Raw genomic sequence first — 19232 nt, 5'->3', positions numbered from 1 at the left:
CATACACAAAAGAAAACTAACGGAAATAAAATCAAAATTTAACCAGAATGCTGAGAGTCAGTACCTGTCTGATGACCGCTCCATGATACGAAGATAACTCCTTCAGCAGATTTTCTGCAGCAACCTTTTTATCCATGTCAACCACAAAAGAACTTCTGCTGCGTTGTTTGTCTTTGATTCTATCACCATTTGCCAAAGCTAGAAGCTGACAATCAACACAAAAATAAGATCCAGACGTAGTATTTTGACAAACATAGTTATGAGCTAGTAGAAAGGAGAATCCTTCTGAGTAAACATGTCAACAATTTTAAAGATCCTTCTGATGTGAAATGCTAGTAAAATTAGAAGAAGAAAAGATTGAAACAAAAAGGAACCTTCAATTTCACAAATAAGAATCTATATCCTGCCTATTTACCTGAAATATTGTATGATATGGATGGTCAATGGACAGTCTTTTAATGAGAGAAACCAAAACTGACTGCACAACATACAAAATCCATATTCAGTAACCTAAAAACTATTTCTAGAAAAGAAGAAAAAAACAAGTATCATCTCAACCTACAGACAATAAATCAAAAAGTGAAAGAGCAAAGATCACAAGTGCTGAAAGTTGCAAGCTATACCTGGAACTTTTGAGCTCCCTGACCTTCTTTTGTGCTTCCCATCCTGGAAGCAATTTGGTATACTAGTGGTATAAACTTGTAAGACTGAACCTGAAAGTAAATGATAAATTGTATTTCGAATAATCTTCAGAACAGAGCCAACACAAAACAAAATATTATGGAATATACAACGTTGTAAAGTTCCCGGCATTGATTCATAATAATGATTGGAGTATACCTCACGTATCGTGCTGTTCATGCTATCCACGACAATTGGTTTAATTGAGAGACTGAACCACAGGGAAACAAGTCGAAATACCTGAAAACAGATGGTAACTCTAAAGATATAGAAAAAACCATAGACAGCTTAATGAAATTTCTGGTGACGACAGACACCATACAATATTGATTTGCCAAAAAAAACTTTAAGCATTTCTATTTTTCTTCATTCGAAAACACTAAAGCGGAAATATTTTATCCATCAAACAAATATTGACTAACTAAAAACTTAAAAATTAGCCATTCCACTCATCTATAATCATCGTTGCAGCTGACTTAGAATCAAATGACTTCATCTCTACTTCTCCCCATCCCACCAAAAAAAGATCCAGGTAACTTTGTCTCAGCAAAAAACATAGAATAATAAAGCAACAAGCAATGCATACCACCCTGACATCATATTTATCTCCAATGACTAAACAGCGTTTATACTCATCAAGCGCGGTGCTTAGAAAGTTGTCCCTGTCTTCCTGAACAGTCAAAGATATGAAAAGAAAGCAAATTATAAAAATTAACATACACATAATCAGATTCAGCTAATGCGCAACAGTTTTTACAGGAAATAATTGCTAGAGCTAAAATTACTCCTCGGAACCTTAAAAGAGGATAAGGAACAGGTTATAACTGATAAATGTATTGAAGACAGGGGCAAGGGTTTGTTAATATAAGAAAATTTAAGGAGAACTATAAAGGCTACTTTAACTTGAATTATCTTTTCATAGTACATCATTTGAAAGAGAATAAAAAGTATCCCCTCTATCAATTACTTTCCTTTTTAGTCAGTGCAAAAGAGAATGACACATTTCTATATTAAGTAACAATTTAACTATAAAATGTCTATTTTACCCTTAATGAAATGATTTCCAGCCACACAAATTTCTATCATTCATTTTGGACCACAACTTATAAAAGTCTTCCTTTCTTTCTTAAACTCCGGTCGAGTCTAACTACCCCACATAAAATGGAACGGAGTGAGTAATATTTTAATAGTAATTTCCGGCCGATATAACCTACAAGATCATTTATAAAGCTCTTACATATCATATCTCTATTAGTAATTTCAAATTGTTACAATTAGCAATGAAGATTAAGACAAAAGAGCTGCAATGTTACACGTGAACCAATGAGAAAAACCATTCGGTATACAGTAGAAATCACCTTAAGAATTTTTTTAAGAAAAGATACAAGGGTTTTCCATGAAGCAGTCTAACACGCCAAAGAGAGTAAGTATCATGTCACCTGCAACTTTTCAGCCTCTTCTTTGTCCATTGCTAGCTGCTTCTGCAACTCTTGTATTTTTGCAGAGCATTCAGTCTTCTCTCCCTAATATTAGAGTATCACAGTATGTAAAAACCAATCCCATCTCTGTAACATCAAGAAGAAAGTATGGCCATCATTAAAGCGTACCTTTGTTGAACTTCTTAATCGTTTAACTAATGCCTCCAGCTCTTTTGTCTGGAAATAGAAATGTACATGAGTAACCATGGGATTATTAATAATCACCACTCACCATTGTTCATGAGTTCAAATTACTCTTTGGTTTATTTCAGTTCTATTAAAAGGGATAAGGGTGGCATACCTTGTGCTTTCTTAAGCGCATTGCTGCCTGCCATTCACTGGAATTAAGTCTGTCTTCATAACTATGAAAAAGAGCATCTGCATAGTGTGCAAGATGGAAATGCATTTGGCTTCGTTTTGTGGTGGAAACCTTTCCTTTTGCCATGCAATCATCAGCAAGAGAGACTGCATGCTTCAAGTATTTCTCTAGTATAGTTCTTGAGCTGCACAATCATTCTATAGAATGAGAAAGCGGCAATCGTTTTTCTTTGTACAGAAGGTGAAATGCAACCCTTAAAATCTATTGTCAGTAACTATTTCTAAAGATACTTTTATTAGGTCCAGTGTTCCTTGGGAGCCCTTTTAGTATGACTACAGATTTGTACGTCAAGTCCCTTTTTTCACACACACACCTTTCTTATGGGTTTTGTGTTGACCCTGTTGGGAGCTGTTCTGATTATATATGTTTTTATTGGGGATGGGATGATTTCCGCAGTTATGACAAAATGGGTAACTGTAAAGCAAGAATAAATTTACCAGAAGAAATTGGATATTGCTGGACAGAAATAAATCCTAATTAACTAGTCAATTGGTGGGACATTCAAAGAACTTGTGAGAAAGAAACAATAAAAATGGAACATTCTGGTCTTAAAGGGAATAAGATCAAAAAGCTGCAGAGTCTGGAACAAGTGGGGAGACAGAGAGCCAGATAAGAAGTCAAAACATATTACACTCAAACAGATGAAAAGCATCAAACTTCTATGGAACCTTAGTTCCAGTATTGGAATACTACTGACTTGCTTGTTCGTGTTTCAGCCAGCCACTTCCCAATTAACCGGAAAACATCAGATGTGTTTTCGTTCTTCTGGTAGTTCTGTGAAATATACTTCGCAAGATTGATTGCCATCTGATGTTGGCCTTGAGCACGCAGAAGCTTAGCTTCTTCAAGCTACACCACATGAAAATAACCGTTGTAGTGAGATAATAATGGGAAGTGAAAACCAGTAAGCAGAGTTTGGCATCAAATTTTAAAGTGAATGAAGAGTAAAAGCTTGCAGAGAAATAAATATTAGAAGATCTACAAAGTAAACCTGAGCAAAAAGAACTACTTGAGACCTATCATAACATGGACTACACAGAGTATATGCCATTTGTCCAGTTAACTCATCAAATATCAAGAAGCCAGAAACATGTGGAAACACAGAACTTCAGAGAACCCCTATTAAATTGTATTAGCAATTTATCAAAATGTTAAACCAATACTTGCTTCAGCTTGAATTACAAGTGTATTTTCTTGTTTGCTGTTATAGTTGACAAGCACAGCTATTCAAGTAAAAACATCTCTGAAGTCTCATTTGTTATTTTAGTTAAACCATTCGCTTCATCTTATCTAAAATCTCAATTCCTAGAAAGTGGATATTGTTTTAGCTTATGATTTCCAGAGAAACATCAATATAACATACGAGAACTAAATTGCATTGCCTACTTGCAAATGTTCATGAAATAAAATAATAAACCATGTGGAAACCTGATAAGATAATGGACGGTATGGACCTTGGGCCAATCAACCCCAAAAGGTACCTTATGTACTGAGGGTTGTCCAAGACCATATTACACCTCTCACACGGATGTGGTTTCAATTACCTCATCCCCTGGACCAGGACTAGGGTTGAAAATATAATATAGGGACCCAACTTCGGGAAAACCAAGAATTGGGAAGAGTTTGGGCATATCTCAACCCAAAAGCTAGCTCATGTGGTGAAAATTGCCCAAAACTAAAGAGACCATATTACACCTCATACCGATGTGGGACTCAACAATACACTCCCAAGCTACAAATATACAACAGCATACAGAGTAATGAAATTGGACAACTGTACTGTTGCATCAAACATTAATTTAGTAAAAGAACGTGCACATACCCGTCCAAGCCAGTAAAGATTGGAATGTTCTCCTACTTCTGCACAAAGAAACTTGAATTCATGCAAAGCTGAAGCAGCCTGCGAAAACCTAGACACCTGTATATCACAAAGAATAGATTTAGGAACAAATATGGATATCATTTCTACAGTAAGTACCAATTCTAGCAGAATCACCTTGCGGAGAGTAGCTGCAGATTCGAGCAGATGTTGTACAGTATAATTCTGGCAATTTAAAATCTGAAGCAATACTCGTCTAAATGCCACAAATGGCTCCAGCAAATTCATATGTAACTGTGCTTGCTTTAAAGTGCGCTTCCAGTCCATATCTAGACATGTTAACTGCATTGACCAATTCCAAGCTCAGTACATTATTGACCAGGTCCGTGATAAGCATCACAAAAATTATACATGCAAAATACTTCTTATACTGATGCCATCAGAGGCAAAATAGGTATCAGAAAAATTCAATATTATATGGGAAAGAATAATTAAGACTATCTGCACGCTTTATAAATAGAATGCTTCAATGTTAATGTTTTAATACTGCACTAGTTGACAAATCCAACAAGGGTGTCAAGTTTCTTGAACGGTAGAGAAGCACTCTAGAGAGTAAGAAATCCAGGACAAGTAGAAGTAAGACTGGATATATGTACTACAAGTTTAGCCAATTTAAGAAGAATTAGGATGAGGTGATATTAGATGGGATTGTGATACTTAGATGCAAACAATTTACATATGTATGCTCAAAGTTCAAGAGAATATTATACAGAGGATCAAAATAGGATAGTTGAAATGGAAAAGTACTACCAGAAGTGTTATGTAATAGAAGGAAACTGAAGGTTGTATGCATGAGCTGGTGTTTCCTTTGTAAGGAAGTGGACCATACTATGTTAAATTGCAAATTAGCGACGAGGTTATGAGAAAATGGCTTTAGATTGATGCTCAGCTGGAAGAGTGGAGCTAGGAGAAGACGACACAAAGCTTGAAGTGTTACTCCTCTTGCCTTGATGTGGGTCCTTTGGAAGGAGAGAAATATGGGAGCTTTTGAGAAGGTGGAGACACAAAGCTTGGAATGTTATTCCTTCCAAATATGGAGAGAGCTTTCAAAAGGCTTGGAATTCCACTGTTTCCAGCAGAAATTCCACTCATGAGGAAGACAGTGGCAAAACCTGTGAGAAACACTGTTGAAGCATTTGAAGCAATCAATGATAGATCATGAGCCGCTTGGCATGCCTGGAATCTGGTATTGATGTAGTTTTCATAAGCAAAATAACTCTGTTTAAGAGCAGGCTGATTGGACCCATGGCAAACATGGACATCTTGGACAGATTTGAGCTCAAGGGTAGTTGGTTAGCTACCTTCCGGAAGACAGTTGGGTACTGGTTCATATCTTCCATTGCAACATTGAATTGAAGTCCTGCATTTGACAACCCTCAAGGGTATTGATGAAGAGGAGAGGACAACGGCGAGGTGGTGATGAGAGAGAAAAGAAAACAAGGGGTTGAGTTAACCTATTATCTATCTTATCATGATATTAGGGTCAGGCTCATTCCAATTCATTATTTACCCGATGCTAGTCCTTGCTAGTCCTCCATCTTATGTAAGATGAACTTTTTTTTTTATGAAGTAATTAGTTCTATTATAGCATCAAGTAGATGCATAATAGTTACTGGGAAATTAGGTCTTAGGCCTAACTCACACCCCAAAAGCTAGTTCAAAGGGAGGAGGATTACCCAAGCCTTTTAAGGAGTCTACCTATCTCATTAATCACCGATGTGTGACTTTTGTCATTCTTTAACACCCCACCTCACGCCTAGTGCTTAGCATCTGGTGCGTGGGCAATTTTAATTTTGGGGGATCCAACATCGGGTGCATCTGGTGCGTGGGCAATTTTAATTTTGGGGGATCCAACATCGGGTGAGACGGGCCATGCTCTGATACCATGTGAAATTAGGTCTTAGACCTAACTCACACCCCAAAAGCTAGCTCAAAGGGAGGAGGATTGCCCAAGCCTTTTAAAGAGTCCACCCATCTCATTAATCACCGATGTGGGACTTTTGTCATTCTTTAACAGTTACAAAAGCTTAGTAGCAAAAGGCAGCTCTCATTACATTGTTATTTAAGAGTCAGGGAGCTGACAAAGTTCAGAAATGAATCAGGAAAATCTAGCTGGGGATAAATAAACCCAACTTGCTCGGGATTGAGGCGTAATTATTTTGTTGTTTATCATAGAGAAACAGAAACTTTACAATACCTCAGCACTTGATAGGAGCACAGGTTTAGATGAAACCTTCGGCATCTTCAATGAATCCAGCATTCTGCAAGATGAAGTCCAACGTGAATCCCATGCCATACCGAGGTGATAAAGTATCTGCAAAAAAATGGTATGACTTGTAAAGATTCTGTACATATTTAGTTGTTCTTTTCCTGGATAAGCCAGCTCGTACGAGAACCTTAGCATAATGCAATACATGCAAATGAAACCACAAATTGCCGGTCCGAAAGATCAGGATACCTGAAGCTTAACTATAGCTTGATAAATGTATTTGGTGCTCTCCTCACTTGCATGACAGATAGACAGCAAAAGATCCTAAAGAGATTGAAAAGCAGCTAAAAGGTTTAAATGTCCAAACATACTACTGCGAAGAAATAAATATGCATCGTACTTCTTTTACCTGCTTGGAATCTTTTAATTTTATCTGGAATTCATTGAAGCCTCCCTCTTTCAATGCTCTCAAACAGCTGAATTACAGCAGACATAATAAAGTGAGGAAAAAGTCTAGCATGTAGAGAGTTCGATTTACATGCAATATGAGTATTAACATGCATAATAAAATGCAGCAGGAATCTACTACTAGCTAAAACTTGACATATATAGCAGTTGGTAGACTGTGTGGTTGACCGATAACGCCTTTTTAAACCTTTTTCTTGTTGAGAGATGAGAGTTATGATGGAACTACAAGTTACTATCTATGTGGCAGACACAAATCGATATTAACAAAGCTTAAATGCTTTAAGGAGAACCAGCAAAGTAAACATCTCCAGAGAGTTCATCCAGTTATAGAAATCTACTATTAACTCTTAAGACTATAGAAACTTGCATTAGTTTAACACTGGAGTGAAGTTTTGCGATGTAAAGGGAAAGCTACTTTCCTTATATAAGTGATGCTGTGCAAGTAAATTTAAGTGGCTAGACATTCAAAGAAAACCATATAAAACATTTCTCAGGATAGGTTCTACAAAGAACTTAATAGGATAACAGTTAAATTTGATGAACAAAAGACTGTTTCGGTAGGAATCACTGTAATTTCTCAAACGAGTAATTAAGCATCCATGTTAAGGACTTTCCCAACCCATCAGTGATAAATCCTTGATTCAATCCATTCAGAAGGTTCCCTCTCATTTCCCTGAATTTTCACAGAGATTTGGATTTTTAAGCTTTGTTTTAGATAAAACTGCCAACTCCTTTTAACTTAGCAACTCATAGTAAATGCACATTCAGATGAACTTGAAGAAAGAGAGAGAGAATAGATAGGATCTGAATCCACTTCAGTAATTCAGTTATGCCCTGAATTTGTGTACCATTTTGGCATGACTGAACCAGGATTGTTCTTTTCTGGTTAAGTTGAAACAGAGGCATTTTACACTAATTATTTTATTTGCTACTTTTTCATTTGAATGGTACAGTTAGTTTCAATATTGCCCTTTTGTATACCTCTGTACAAGGTGTAATCAAGATGTACACTCCCTGCACCGCAATCAAATGAAAAAAGCAGAGTCCATGCATCAACTAGCTTCAGGAGTAACCAGAAAATGGTCCAAATAAAATCCCAGCAATATAGTTATAGTTCCTTTTTCCATTACGTATTCTCTTGCTCAAAGTTGATGACAAGGAAAATGCCAATTTAGGACTTCATTTAATAAAACAACTGATCATACCTGTGGAGATTTTCATTGAAATGGTCTCCTCCATGCTGAATTGAGAGGACATTAGATTCACCATAAAGTAGTGAGAAATCCCAATTTCCAGAACGCCAAGCAGCTTCATACTACAAATAGCAGAAGCAACACTTGATGAGGAACCAATCTATAACACGAAGCATGTAATGAAAACTGGGAGAAGCAGTGGAGTAAACATGTTTCTGTCCACAGAGTACAGCATGCAGCTGCAGACAGGGAATGAATAAGTAGACAGAAAACAGGCAGCTAGCTGATTTTTTCTTATTTGAAATCAGTAACTTTGTATCATATCACAATCAAAAAAAAAAAAAAAAAACGTTGTATCAGATGAGGGATCAAAACAGTACTTGGGTAGTACTAAAACCATGTTTAAAATAGAGCTCTAGTGTCTTCCCTCTCTAGCTATAAAGAATCAAGAAATCTATGATAGACATAGTATCATTAGAGTAAATCTGATTACACCAAAAGCTTAGCAGTAAGATGAAGTTCAACTTGATCTTCTGCACATCATTCTCTAAGCTCTCAAAACATCTGGAATTCCTCTCCTTCCAAATTGTCCACCAGATACAAGCTGGGACAATTCTCCATCTACTCCTATCCTTAGCATGTGAACAATTTTTTAAGTTCGGTCACTAGTATCACGGTTTTGCACACCAATGAGGCACTATTATCTTAGCTTATAAGCCAGACAGATGTGAGACAGCAATCTTATATTATTACCAACAAGGACATGGATTGTGATGAAGTGGTAGTACTCCTTCATCCTTAACCAGAGGTCTCGGATTCGAGTACCCTAAGTACGGAGTCGCCATTGTTAGGGAGTGCTTTACTCCCCAATGTAGGACTTCCCAACACGATTCCGGATTTAGTCAGGCTCCACTCAAACACCGGGTGGGAAACAAAAAAAATCTTATATTATTGAAACAATAAAATTGGTTACGCTACCAAACTATTGTACACCAACAGGGCACTATTTCCTAGTTTCTCTCCGTTCTTCTTCATGGTATAAGTAGAGTTTTATAAAAGACACAAATTAAGTCCTTGTCCAAAAAAAAAAAGGGAACTTAATAGTTAGTATGAAAAAGCAAAATCTTGGCAGCACACATCCAAAAGATGAATGCAACTTAAAGATTATTGGTAATATTATTGCTTTACACCTTCATGTCATTTACCTGTAATGCTCCTCCATTCCAAAAACTGAGTCTACTTTCCTTATAGGTTAGCAGAAAAGGAAAATATAGGAGGCAAACCTGCAGTTCAGCAAACTCTGGATCATGTTGAAACCTTCCCTTTTGAGAGGTCAATCCTTGGCAGTACACATCCAAAAGATGAGTGCAACCAATTTGCTGCAAGGATCTAATAAGGCCCTTATATGGTTTCTTTTCGATCATCTGATCTATTACTGAACCAGATGAATGAAGAATATTTTCAGGAGAATAACTGTGTCTTTGAGCTACTGGATCAGATCTAATTTGTAAATCATAGTACTCAAGAGCTTTACTCCAATCTCCTTCATGTTCAAATGTGATAATTTGAGAGGTCAACTGCAAAGACCAGAATACAAAGCAACGGACAAAGAGTTGGTCACAAATGGTAAATTTAATAATTCAACAATTCTTTGGGTAATGGCATAAAAAAAAAGTAGAGCAAATGAAAGACTTCCCAAAGTAAGGCCCAAACTAGGGTTTAGGTTGTGAACATTTTGCAAAAAGAAGAAAATCATAATTATTACTCTTCATCTTATATTGAATGTCTACTGTTTATTGAGGTGTCAACTGTATGGGCAGTGCTGCACATGGCAGTCACAGAAAATGAAAAAGAAAATAAAAAACACAACTGCTACCAAAATGTTCAATAAAAGAAGACAGAACATAAGAACAAGTTGGAAATATCCAAGCACAGGGAAAGCCTGTCCAAAAAAAAGTGATTTTATTGAGTGAAACAGCATCTAGAGAGTACTGGTAGTTACATCAAAAAGTATCAACCTAACTGTACTTCTTCACAGGTTGTGCAATTGAAACAACCCTTGTTCCAAAGAAAAGTAAGAGAAATACTGTTTAACTTAAAACAGTGCAGAATCCATTTTGTCTTCAAGATCTCTGGAGTTTCTTTTTCTGCATATGACCCATCAGGCTGCTGCATGTATGAAGCTCTATATTTGGGGAAAGTTTTCGAGATCCCAGCACAGCTCCAGCTATTTTTAGGGAAAGCTTGTTGCGAAGTTTTCTTATCTTAGAGTTTGTACTTTATTCACCTTCTATTAATATTCATGAGAAGAAGAATCACATGGACTTAAGACTTTTTAAGATTTCTATGCTGATAACCACAATATAATTATGATAATTAAAAACAGTTAGACGTGATATTCCAGGAAAGAGAGTACATCTTTTTTTTAGAACAATCAACAGTGTCTCAAACTAAAATTAGTTAAGACCAACTATATGAATCACCCATGCCGTCTGCTCATTGATAAGAAAAGAGTGACAAGTAACTAAAAGGTTGAAAAGAATGTAGAAATATTTTTAATGGGATACAATGGAAGGGAGGAGAAAGATTCACTTAGTGAACTGGAGAGTCGTAACTTCTCCGAAGGAGTGGCAAGGACTAGGGGCAAAAGATCTTAAGGTCTTGATAAAGCTTTATTACGGAAGTGGATATGGATTTGGGATGGAGGAGAATCCGCTATGGAGGAGGGTATTAGCGGAAAAGGAAAGCCAAGGTTTCCCGAATAAGTGCAAAATCACAAGAAAGTCCAGGGGATTTGACACGAAAAAGAGAAGTGAAGTGCACACTTCACTGAATGAAGTGCCCAATTTACGAAATTTTAAAACATAAGAATTTATTGTTGCCTTCTCAAAAGTCAAAACAAAAGAACAAAAAAATTTGGAAATACAATAATCAAATTGCAATTAACTACCTAATTTCAGCATCTAATTTACAAAAAATGTCAATATTAATCCAACTTCTCAAAGTTGAGACTCAAGAACCATACGTTTCACTTTGTGCGTCACTTCTTTGAAGCAAACACTTCCCTGAAGTGCATAGCTTCATTCATGAAGCTAAGACCCTTCATTTCGCATAACTTCATCGGTTAAATCAGTGGCTTTTAAGAACACAGATTTCCATAATGTGGTTTAGGAAGCAACAATCTTCCACTCACCACACATAAGTATTCTTTCACAGTTTTATTTTTACTACTCCTTTCCCAAGTCTACCTCATACTTTTTTTTCTCCCTCTTTTCCTTTTTGGATTATTATTTACCACAGAAGCAATAAATTCAGGAGCCATGGCTAAGATTAACCATAGCGTGCAAGAGACAATTACAAAACGAGAGGTCAGAAAAGATAATAAAAATATAAGAAGTAGCAGAGATTGGCGTTTATGTGAACTGACCTTGTGGGATTGGATGATTCCATAGAGGCTGTCTGGTTCATTTATGTGTGTCACTGCAGATAAAAGTATTTCAATGTGTTGCGGCAGCTGCAACATCAGAGGAAGTATTAGTTGTTCCTTCAAAACATAGGATAGCTTCATTGCATGAATCATTGTTTTCTATATGTTAAGTGACCGCAAAAGGAATGCTAAAAGGAAACTCTAACAAATGATAACATCTGATGGAACAATCAAATGCATATAGTAACTCACAATCTCAACATGAGAGAAATCTGGAGTGCCCAATGTCAAAGAATTGAAATTCTCTTCACACCAGTGTTCCACATAAAGAACAGCAGTAAAGTAAGCGCCAGAAGCCTGTCATTGAATGCAATGGCATTGAAGAAACAAAGAGAGATTAATGGTAAGAAAATCAAAGAGAAAAGGGAAATGGAAGCGCGTAAAAAAAGTTTAGCACTCACAATTGCAGACTTTGCAACAGCAAGATAATCCATAGGAATCCAATAAACCTAGCAAAACATCAGATGACGGAGAAGGCGTGACTCAGTAATCTTAAGTAGAGAACTTGGGTCATAAACATATCTTCTCAGTAATTCAATCAAACTTCCAGAACACTGGAGACCAAGGTCCAAGAGAGAAGAAATAAAATTTGGAACTTTTCCTTCTCTCTATATGGACTTTCCTGGAGTATTCCCGGGTCGATCAAGGAGCCTACATCAGCAGGATCTCTTGGAGAGTTGACAAAGCCATCAAGAATGTCTGGAGAATAATCCCAGCAAGCATTTTCTGGGTTATCTGGAATAGAAGGAATCGCAGATGCTTTGGTGGAATTTCAATTCCTACCCACTCTCTAAAGACTAAATGTTTAGTTAATCTGCTCAATTGAATTTTATTTCAGCAGTCAATAGCGTCGACATGTTTTTTGGATTTTGTTAGCTCCTTAGCAAGCTTAGGCTACTTGTACTAGTGTAGTAGTTCTGAAATGTTCTTTTTTGCCCTTCTGTACTAGAGCTAACTAGTCATGCCTTTTGTAATTTGGCATCTTCCTGATGCCTATTCAATGATAATTAATCGTTATCAAAATCTAGCACCAAATCCTTTGAACTAGACAAGCCAGGTGAAATAAGAGTATTTGAAAGTTGACCAGGTTATAATGATGGGAAAGCAGGAGTGAATAAGGCTATACTACAGACCACAAAACTTAAGATTAAGTAGTCACACAGCATAAAAGCAGCAGCGATAAAAGAACTGAAGACTTAACAGTTGAACGTAACATTTTGAGTATCACTTTTCTGTACAAAATTTCATGCCAAAAGAAGATGTCAGTCCACAAACAAAATATTTCACAATTTAGCCAATGATGTTTGAAGAATAATGGTATTTTTCTAGCTAAGTCTTATTATGAAAAGATACTGAGAAGGAGGGAGATAGCCTTTCCTTCTCTCAGTTGAACTCCTTAGCTACCCAAAAAGGTGTTTCTTTACATGGCTAGCTATGAGGAGGGTGATTCTAACGGTTGAGAGTTTGAGGAAGAGAAAAGGTGTTTCATGTGAAAAAGCTTGGGAGAAGATGTGGATCACCTCCTTTTACATTGTCAGATTGCATCTCAATTGTGGTGCGAAGTATCGGGCTGGTTTGACTTTCAATAGGTGATGTCAAGTACAGTTAATGCTGGGATGCTTAGCTGCACTTTCAGAAGATTGAAAAGAAGATGTACGCTAGGAATGTTGCCCCACGTGCACTTATGTGAATCATTTATATAGAGAGAAATATGAGAGCTTTCGATGGAATAGAGAAAAGCTTCATGCATTTAAGCATTAGCCGCCTCTTCTCCCTTGTTGTCTTTTGCTGCAACCGTGGAATCCCTTTAAGCATAGAAGATTGGTGTCTTTCATAAGGAATCAATTTTTTTTAGGTCTCTCTGCTTTTCAATATACTCCTTGTATAAGGGTATATATGCCCTTCATTGATAAGATTTTATTGCCTTATTAAAGAACTGTTGAATGTTACTAGACGAGAACATTTAAAAAAAAGAAAACAAATAAATTTCTCTTTTTTAACCTCTTTCAAATACTAATCACATTTGTTATGTCTAAACGCTTGCTTAGTGAGCAGCCAAACAATAAAGAACAGGGAATACTAGTTTATGACGGCATTTAACAGCAGTACAACATCATAGAGATCAGAAACACTATAAATGATGAAATACACTGCAGAGTCAACAAATATGTTTTATTTACAGTGTGAAGGAGTTGTTTTTACAGAAGAATACATGCTAGGATTTATTTACCTTTTCCCATGATAATGTGGACAGTGATACTACAGATGAAGTAATTGTCTGATGCTTTGCCTTCAGAGGCGTGGAGCGTGTCTTTGATCCATAGCTAGAAGGCCTTCCATATTGCTGAAAATATTAGCAGATATTACTGATATCATCTCAACTGAGAGACCTTAATTTCTTTCTAAAAGAAAATCAACAGAGGAAACTAATAAATTTGGCAAATTAGTATATTAGGTATCTTTCTATGAAGTATTAGTGAATTTGTGTATCATGTGAACCTTTGAAATTTCTCGCTTAGAGGAATTAGAGGATGTGCCTCTTTCCATCACGTGACACAATCGAAGCTCATTAAGAGCATCTAAGATAACTTGAATTGATTTGGTCAACTTATTGTCCTCGGTAAGAATGTTCTCTTGCACCTACATAAAAAAGGGAAAAAATATTGGTATTTTTATCTCAATAAAAAGATGAAATAGTACCAACTGGAAGTCTGGAACAGATACCCACACATGTTTAAAACATTGTCTATTCAACTCCAGATTGGTTCACCAAAAAGGTACTTATTACAATGTTTAATAAAAGCTTAAAATACACAACAATAACATACCCACAGTAGATTTCCACAAGTGGGGTTTGGGGAGGGTAAGATGTATGTTGACCTTATCCCTACTCCACTCTTTTGTGGTAGATTGTCGAGAGGTTGTTACCAATAAACCCTCGGCTCAAAACCAAAGCTTTCAAAATAGGATTGCAAGAATAATATGACAACAAAATAGCAACAGACAAAGCAAATGCAGCAACAGGTAGTAATACATAATAAAGAATAAGCGACTAAGCATCTACGATATAGCCCCCAACCTCCCTCACATAAAGTGCGACAACGCTCGGCAACTTACTAGACGTTTAGCCTAATCATCAAACTCAAAACCTTTCTATCTAGGGTCATGTCCCCAGTAAGCTAAAGTTGAGTCATGTCTTGTCTTCTAATCACTTCCACCAGTTCTTCATCGGCCTACCTCTACCTTACTGAACTCCTGTTACAACCAACCTCTCACACCTCCTTACCAACACGCACATCCTCTTTACATGCCCAAATCATCTCAACCTGGCTTCCCTCACCTAGTCCACCACGGAGGTCTTCTTCCTCTCCATGTACATCAGTCTCCTTACAAGATAAATGGCTTCTGTACTCGAGCATCCCAGCATGATTCTGAACTGGTTCACGGAAATAGTCATGCCTCTCCTCACTCTCATATCCACCACCCTCTCCCAAACTCATTTAATCAAATAGATCGGACTATATCAATAGAAATAGAAAACAAGGTCATATATAGATATTCTTGATAGTTTAACCAATATAGAATAATGTAGGAAATAATAGAAAAGGAGACTTTAGTGAGTTTCATGACTAACTAAACCCAGTCTGACCTGCTAATTACTTGAATTAGAGAGACTGTACACGATAAGCATAGGACCTATTCATATTAATCAGTCAATAAGGTAGATGGCTTAGGCAACAAAATGAATAGAATAACCATTGAGAAACATATACTTAAAGTATATCATAACAAAAGTTGTTCTATGTTTGACAAAGAGAAGTTAGGCAGTTTCTTTTGTTTATATGCTCATGCCACATCACGAGATGGTGAAAGGTATTGAGATAAGTGGAACCCAAAGACAATAAAGATGGAACAACTAACAAAATGTAACAATAACCTGTGAGGAGATCAGCTGACAAAGATCAACATCTACGTCTTTTCTACTCGATAAATTGACCATCACATGGGGGAACAGGAGCTCTGCAACTTCAGATTTCACCAACACAATATCTTGACACAATCTGAAAGGACCACAGGGGCTTACTAACAGCTTAAACAAAAGAAAGAAGTTGATAGTCCTAATAAAGGGATAGATGTTCTGGGAAGAAACTACCTTAGGATCTTATCATCACAATATTCAATCAGGGCACAAACAAGAGGACAAATCCATGTCTCGAATGTTTTTCCATCAGTCTTCCATATAGCAGAATTCTTTAGGGAAAGTGCCTTAGCTGCAAGGATATTAAGAAAGCAGATAAATGAAAAGATGGCAACTGATGTAGACTTTTGTTAATTTAAGCAACAAAATACCCTCTAATGCTTAAATTATGCACAAAATCAATAGCTCAGCTGTCAGTGTAATACTGAACTAATAGAACATCTATGTTTTCAGACATTTAGATTAGTCCTGGTAGAACAACTCTTACAGTTTCCCAAGGAAACTTTCACTAGCCGAGATTCATTGTAGCACCATTTTCTGCAGGGATCTAGATTTCTCTTTAAAGCCAAGGGTACACCATATTCCAATTGGAGGGACTATGCTTCAAAACGCACTAGATTGAAACACTAATCCTGCTAACTTCACTCCTTCAGTCTAGAAGGCATGAGAAGCAAGGTCCTGAGGTTCCTCAGAGTAACCCCGGGCAGAAAACAACGCAATATAGGGGCAAAAGCTACGTTTTCTAGATCCCACAAGATATATGTTTGGAGATAAAGGTAACTGTGTATTCACAAAAGGCTCATCATCAAATAAATGATGAGCATAGGTCACTTACAATCTCATCAGAGCATATCAAACTACCCTATGGGAGATTACACATTACCTATAAAGTCTGCATAAAGTTCCATATCCCACAAGATTTGACTTTGCAATGGCGCCATTTTTTAAATTTTCATGTGTAATATTTGAATGAAACACGAAGGAAAGAAAGTAAATGCTGGATGAGACAGCAAGGAACTGGTGGCAACTTTGAGGTGACGGTGGTTGCTGCTGACCAATTAACTCTATAGAGCAGAGCTTCTCCTCCTTGGTTATACCTCTAATATATGGCCAACATGGCCTTGTTATTATCAATGAAATATCTATCTGATCAAAAACAAATCTAGTAGCCAGATCACATGGTATAACCTCATAATTGAAGAGAAGATACAGGACCAAATACTCAGAGAAGATACTTCATTTTACATGAAACCACAATTTCATTCAAAGGATAGTGTGACATATGTTCCGAAGAAACCCTTATTTTTAACGATGAAACCTATTATCACCTAAAAAATAATTAGAACAACCTTGCTTGAAAGATCTAGTGCACTTGGAATCCATGAAAACTCATTTAGAGAAAACATAATTGTTATTCTAAAGACAAGTGGGACATCAACTATAAAGGAAGCGATAATAATTTTGCATAATAACCTAATGAACCTAAAACGCAAGTGAAACATTTGTTTTAAAGGATGAAGAATTCTCTGTATATTCCATTCAATTGAGATGTCTCTAATATTATCTCTATGTATCATCATATCATTAAGAGGGAAGTAATTTATGGAACTTGTCTTGTATTTTCATCTACCGACTCTTGAATCAGTTATCCTCCCTATTGTTGAATACTAAAAGCACTACACAAAACAACTCTTGTAACTTATAGATTCAAGAGCTTAGGGGGAAGGAATTTCATTTCAAAGAATAGGTTAATACACAACAAGTTGAGGAAAGACATCAAAATAACAGATTTTGCATCCAAAGAAGTATATATGATACCCATAACAAATTTCCAAGTTTTCACCGCATTTGCTGATAAAATAAACTTAAAGACTAAACTGATTCTTACCGTTAAGCTTCCTTTCTAAATCTGCCAGGAGTTTCTGAACCAGGTTGATATTGACACCCTTTGAATGAACCTACAAACACACAAAGAGCAGCTTAATTGCCAAAATTGGGAAACAAATGAGTAATTCCAAAGAACCCAGACAATTGTTTAAAATTTGAACGTTTTTTGACATAATTATAAAACTAACATTATTGAATATCGAGCAAAATAAAAGGCATATAATTATATCCAAAATACAGTCCAAGAGGAAAGGCTGCTGACTTAAAAAAATATTGTTAATGAAGTGTTACATCCAACTTCTGCAGATGTGTTTTTTTTTGAGAAGGTAACGATTTTCTGCAGATGTTTAGGTTAGAATCAATCAGATACATGGTTTAACAAACAGCAAGGATTATAACAGAAGATTCTCAGCTACCTCAATAAGGGATCTCTGATGAGAATCAAATGATAGCAAAGCCCTCTGACCATTTTCAGTTGAAAGTATCCCCTGCTTGAACAAACCAGCTTCAGAGAAAAAAAAACGGAATTGGAAGATCTTTTGACCTTTATCCTCAGAAAACCATGAATATTCGAGAAACTATACAGAACGGCATTAAGAAACAACCCTTCAAAGAATGAAAATGAGAAGATGTAGGCACAGGTTTTACAATATATGAGCTCCCAAGATCAAATGGCTACAACTGTAGTAAAGAAGAACCTTTTTTTTAGAATATTAAAGATGAATCTTTAATTAAGCACCTTAAATGTTTTAGTTAATCAAATACACTTTGCTCTTGGTACTCTCTACCAAGACTCACTGCACCAGGCTCCTACTAACACACTCAAATAGAGTTTAAAAAGCACCAATTTTAAGAGCTCAGAGCTGACCTGCACCATATATGTGAAAACAGCAATAAAAGTACCAAGCTTTGATACCAAGATCCTCATGGAACATCTTAACCCCTCGTTTGAATATTTGCATCCCAGTCCATGATTGAGACTTCCCATATGTTCAACAAGTGTTTCAGGACTTATGGGGATGATTCAGGCTGGGACCCAAGGAGCTCAAGTGAATTTTGGGCAGGAAAACTACATTTTGGACAGTGCAGATCCTTTATTTTTCTTGGTACGTTGTGCTTCGCGATCGCAAGGCATTGGGTCGGGACAGTGCAAGCCTAGGCTGCAAAGCATCATGGGTTCTAGATGTGCTTCTATATGATACTCTATTTAGCTTCTTTAAGATATATTCTAGTCACTTATATCATTTATAATAAAAATGCATTCGGGTTCGCATGGGTATGCAAATTGGGTTGTGACAGAATGATCTCAAGCTTATTAGATATGGAAAGGGCCTCGTCCTCAGAAATAAATATCAGTGTAAGATTTTACTAGAGCAACACTTGAACATGTATTTCAAGGGGTATAAAACATCAGAGTATTGACCTGAAATTAACATCTCAAACATGGACAAAGCTAGTCTCCTAACAAAGATGATGGGACATAAGCGCAACACTGGAGACTGTACATATATCCAATGACAAGGAATTAATAAGGATCTACGGAACAGATAACGAAAGAGTCATAAGATCCCTGCAATTAACACAGATATTCT

General features: G+C 36.5%; 1 protein-coding gene across 7 annotated transcripts in view; it reads right to left on the bottom strand.

Annotated features, from left to right (window-relative positions):
- LOC107014410 (serine/threonine-protein kinase ATM) overlaps nt 1–19232 on the bottom strand; it is a 56034-nt gene that overhangs the window by 12234 nt on the left and 24568 nt on the right. For 6 of the 7 annotated variants that reach the window (XR_001456229.2, XM_027915704.1, XM_027915703.1 and 3 more), the window contains 25 exons: nt 18057–18128; nt 17642–17711; nt 15928–16045; nt 15712–15835; nt 14274–14414; nt 14005–14118; nt 12176–12223; nt 11967–12071; nt 11715–11801; nt 9571–9864; nt 8300–8409; nt 7036–7102; nt 6876–6950; nt 6615–6731; nt 4535–4699; nt 4361–4456; nt 3236–3387; nt 2461–2662; nt 2289–2336; nt 2121–2204; nt 1268–1351; nt 841–921; nt 624–713; nt 416–478; nt 65–205 (listed from right to left, as the gene is read on the bottom strand). Coding sequence is in view for 6 of the 7 variants with exons in the window: in XM_027915704.1 (XP_027771505.1) it covers nt 65–205; nt 416–478; nt 624–713; nt 841–921; nt 1268–1351; nt 2121–2204; nt 2289–2336; nt 2461–2662; nt 3236–3387; nt 4361–4456; nt 4535–4699; nt 6615–6731; nt 6876–6950; nt 7036–7102; nt 8300–8409; nt 9571–9864; nt 11715–11801; nt 11967–12071; nt 12176–12223; nt 14005–14118; nt 14274–14414; nt 15712–15835; nt 15928–16045; nt 17642–17711; nt 18057–18128 (2748 nt within the window). In the remaining variant the exon portion in view is untranslated. The remainder of the gene's footprint in view (nt 1–64; nt 206–415; nt 479–623; nt 714–840; nt 922–1267; nt 1352–2120; nt 2205–2288; nt 2337–2460; nt 2663–3235; nt 3388–4360; nt 4457–4534; nt 4700–6614; nt 6732–6875; nt 6951–7035; nt 7103–8299; nt 8410–9570; nt 9865–11714; nt 11802–11966; nt 12072–12175; nt 12224–14004; nt 14119–14273; nt 14415–15711; nt 15836–15927; nt 16046–17641; nt 17712–18056; nt 18129–19232) is intronic. The other variant, XM_027915705.1, reaches the window with a different exon arrangement.

Source organism: Solanum pennellii, chromosome 3, assembly GCF_001406875.1.
Source record: "Solanum pennellii chromosome 3, SPENNV200".
Lineage (NCBI taxonomy): Eukaryota > Viridiplantae > Streptophyta > Magnoliopsida > Solanales > Solanaceae > Solanum > Solanum pennellii.
The sequence above is the reverse complement of the archived record's forward strand: the minus strand, read 5'-3'. Positions and strand labels throughout refer to the sequence as shown.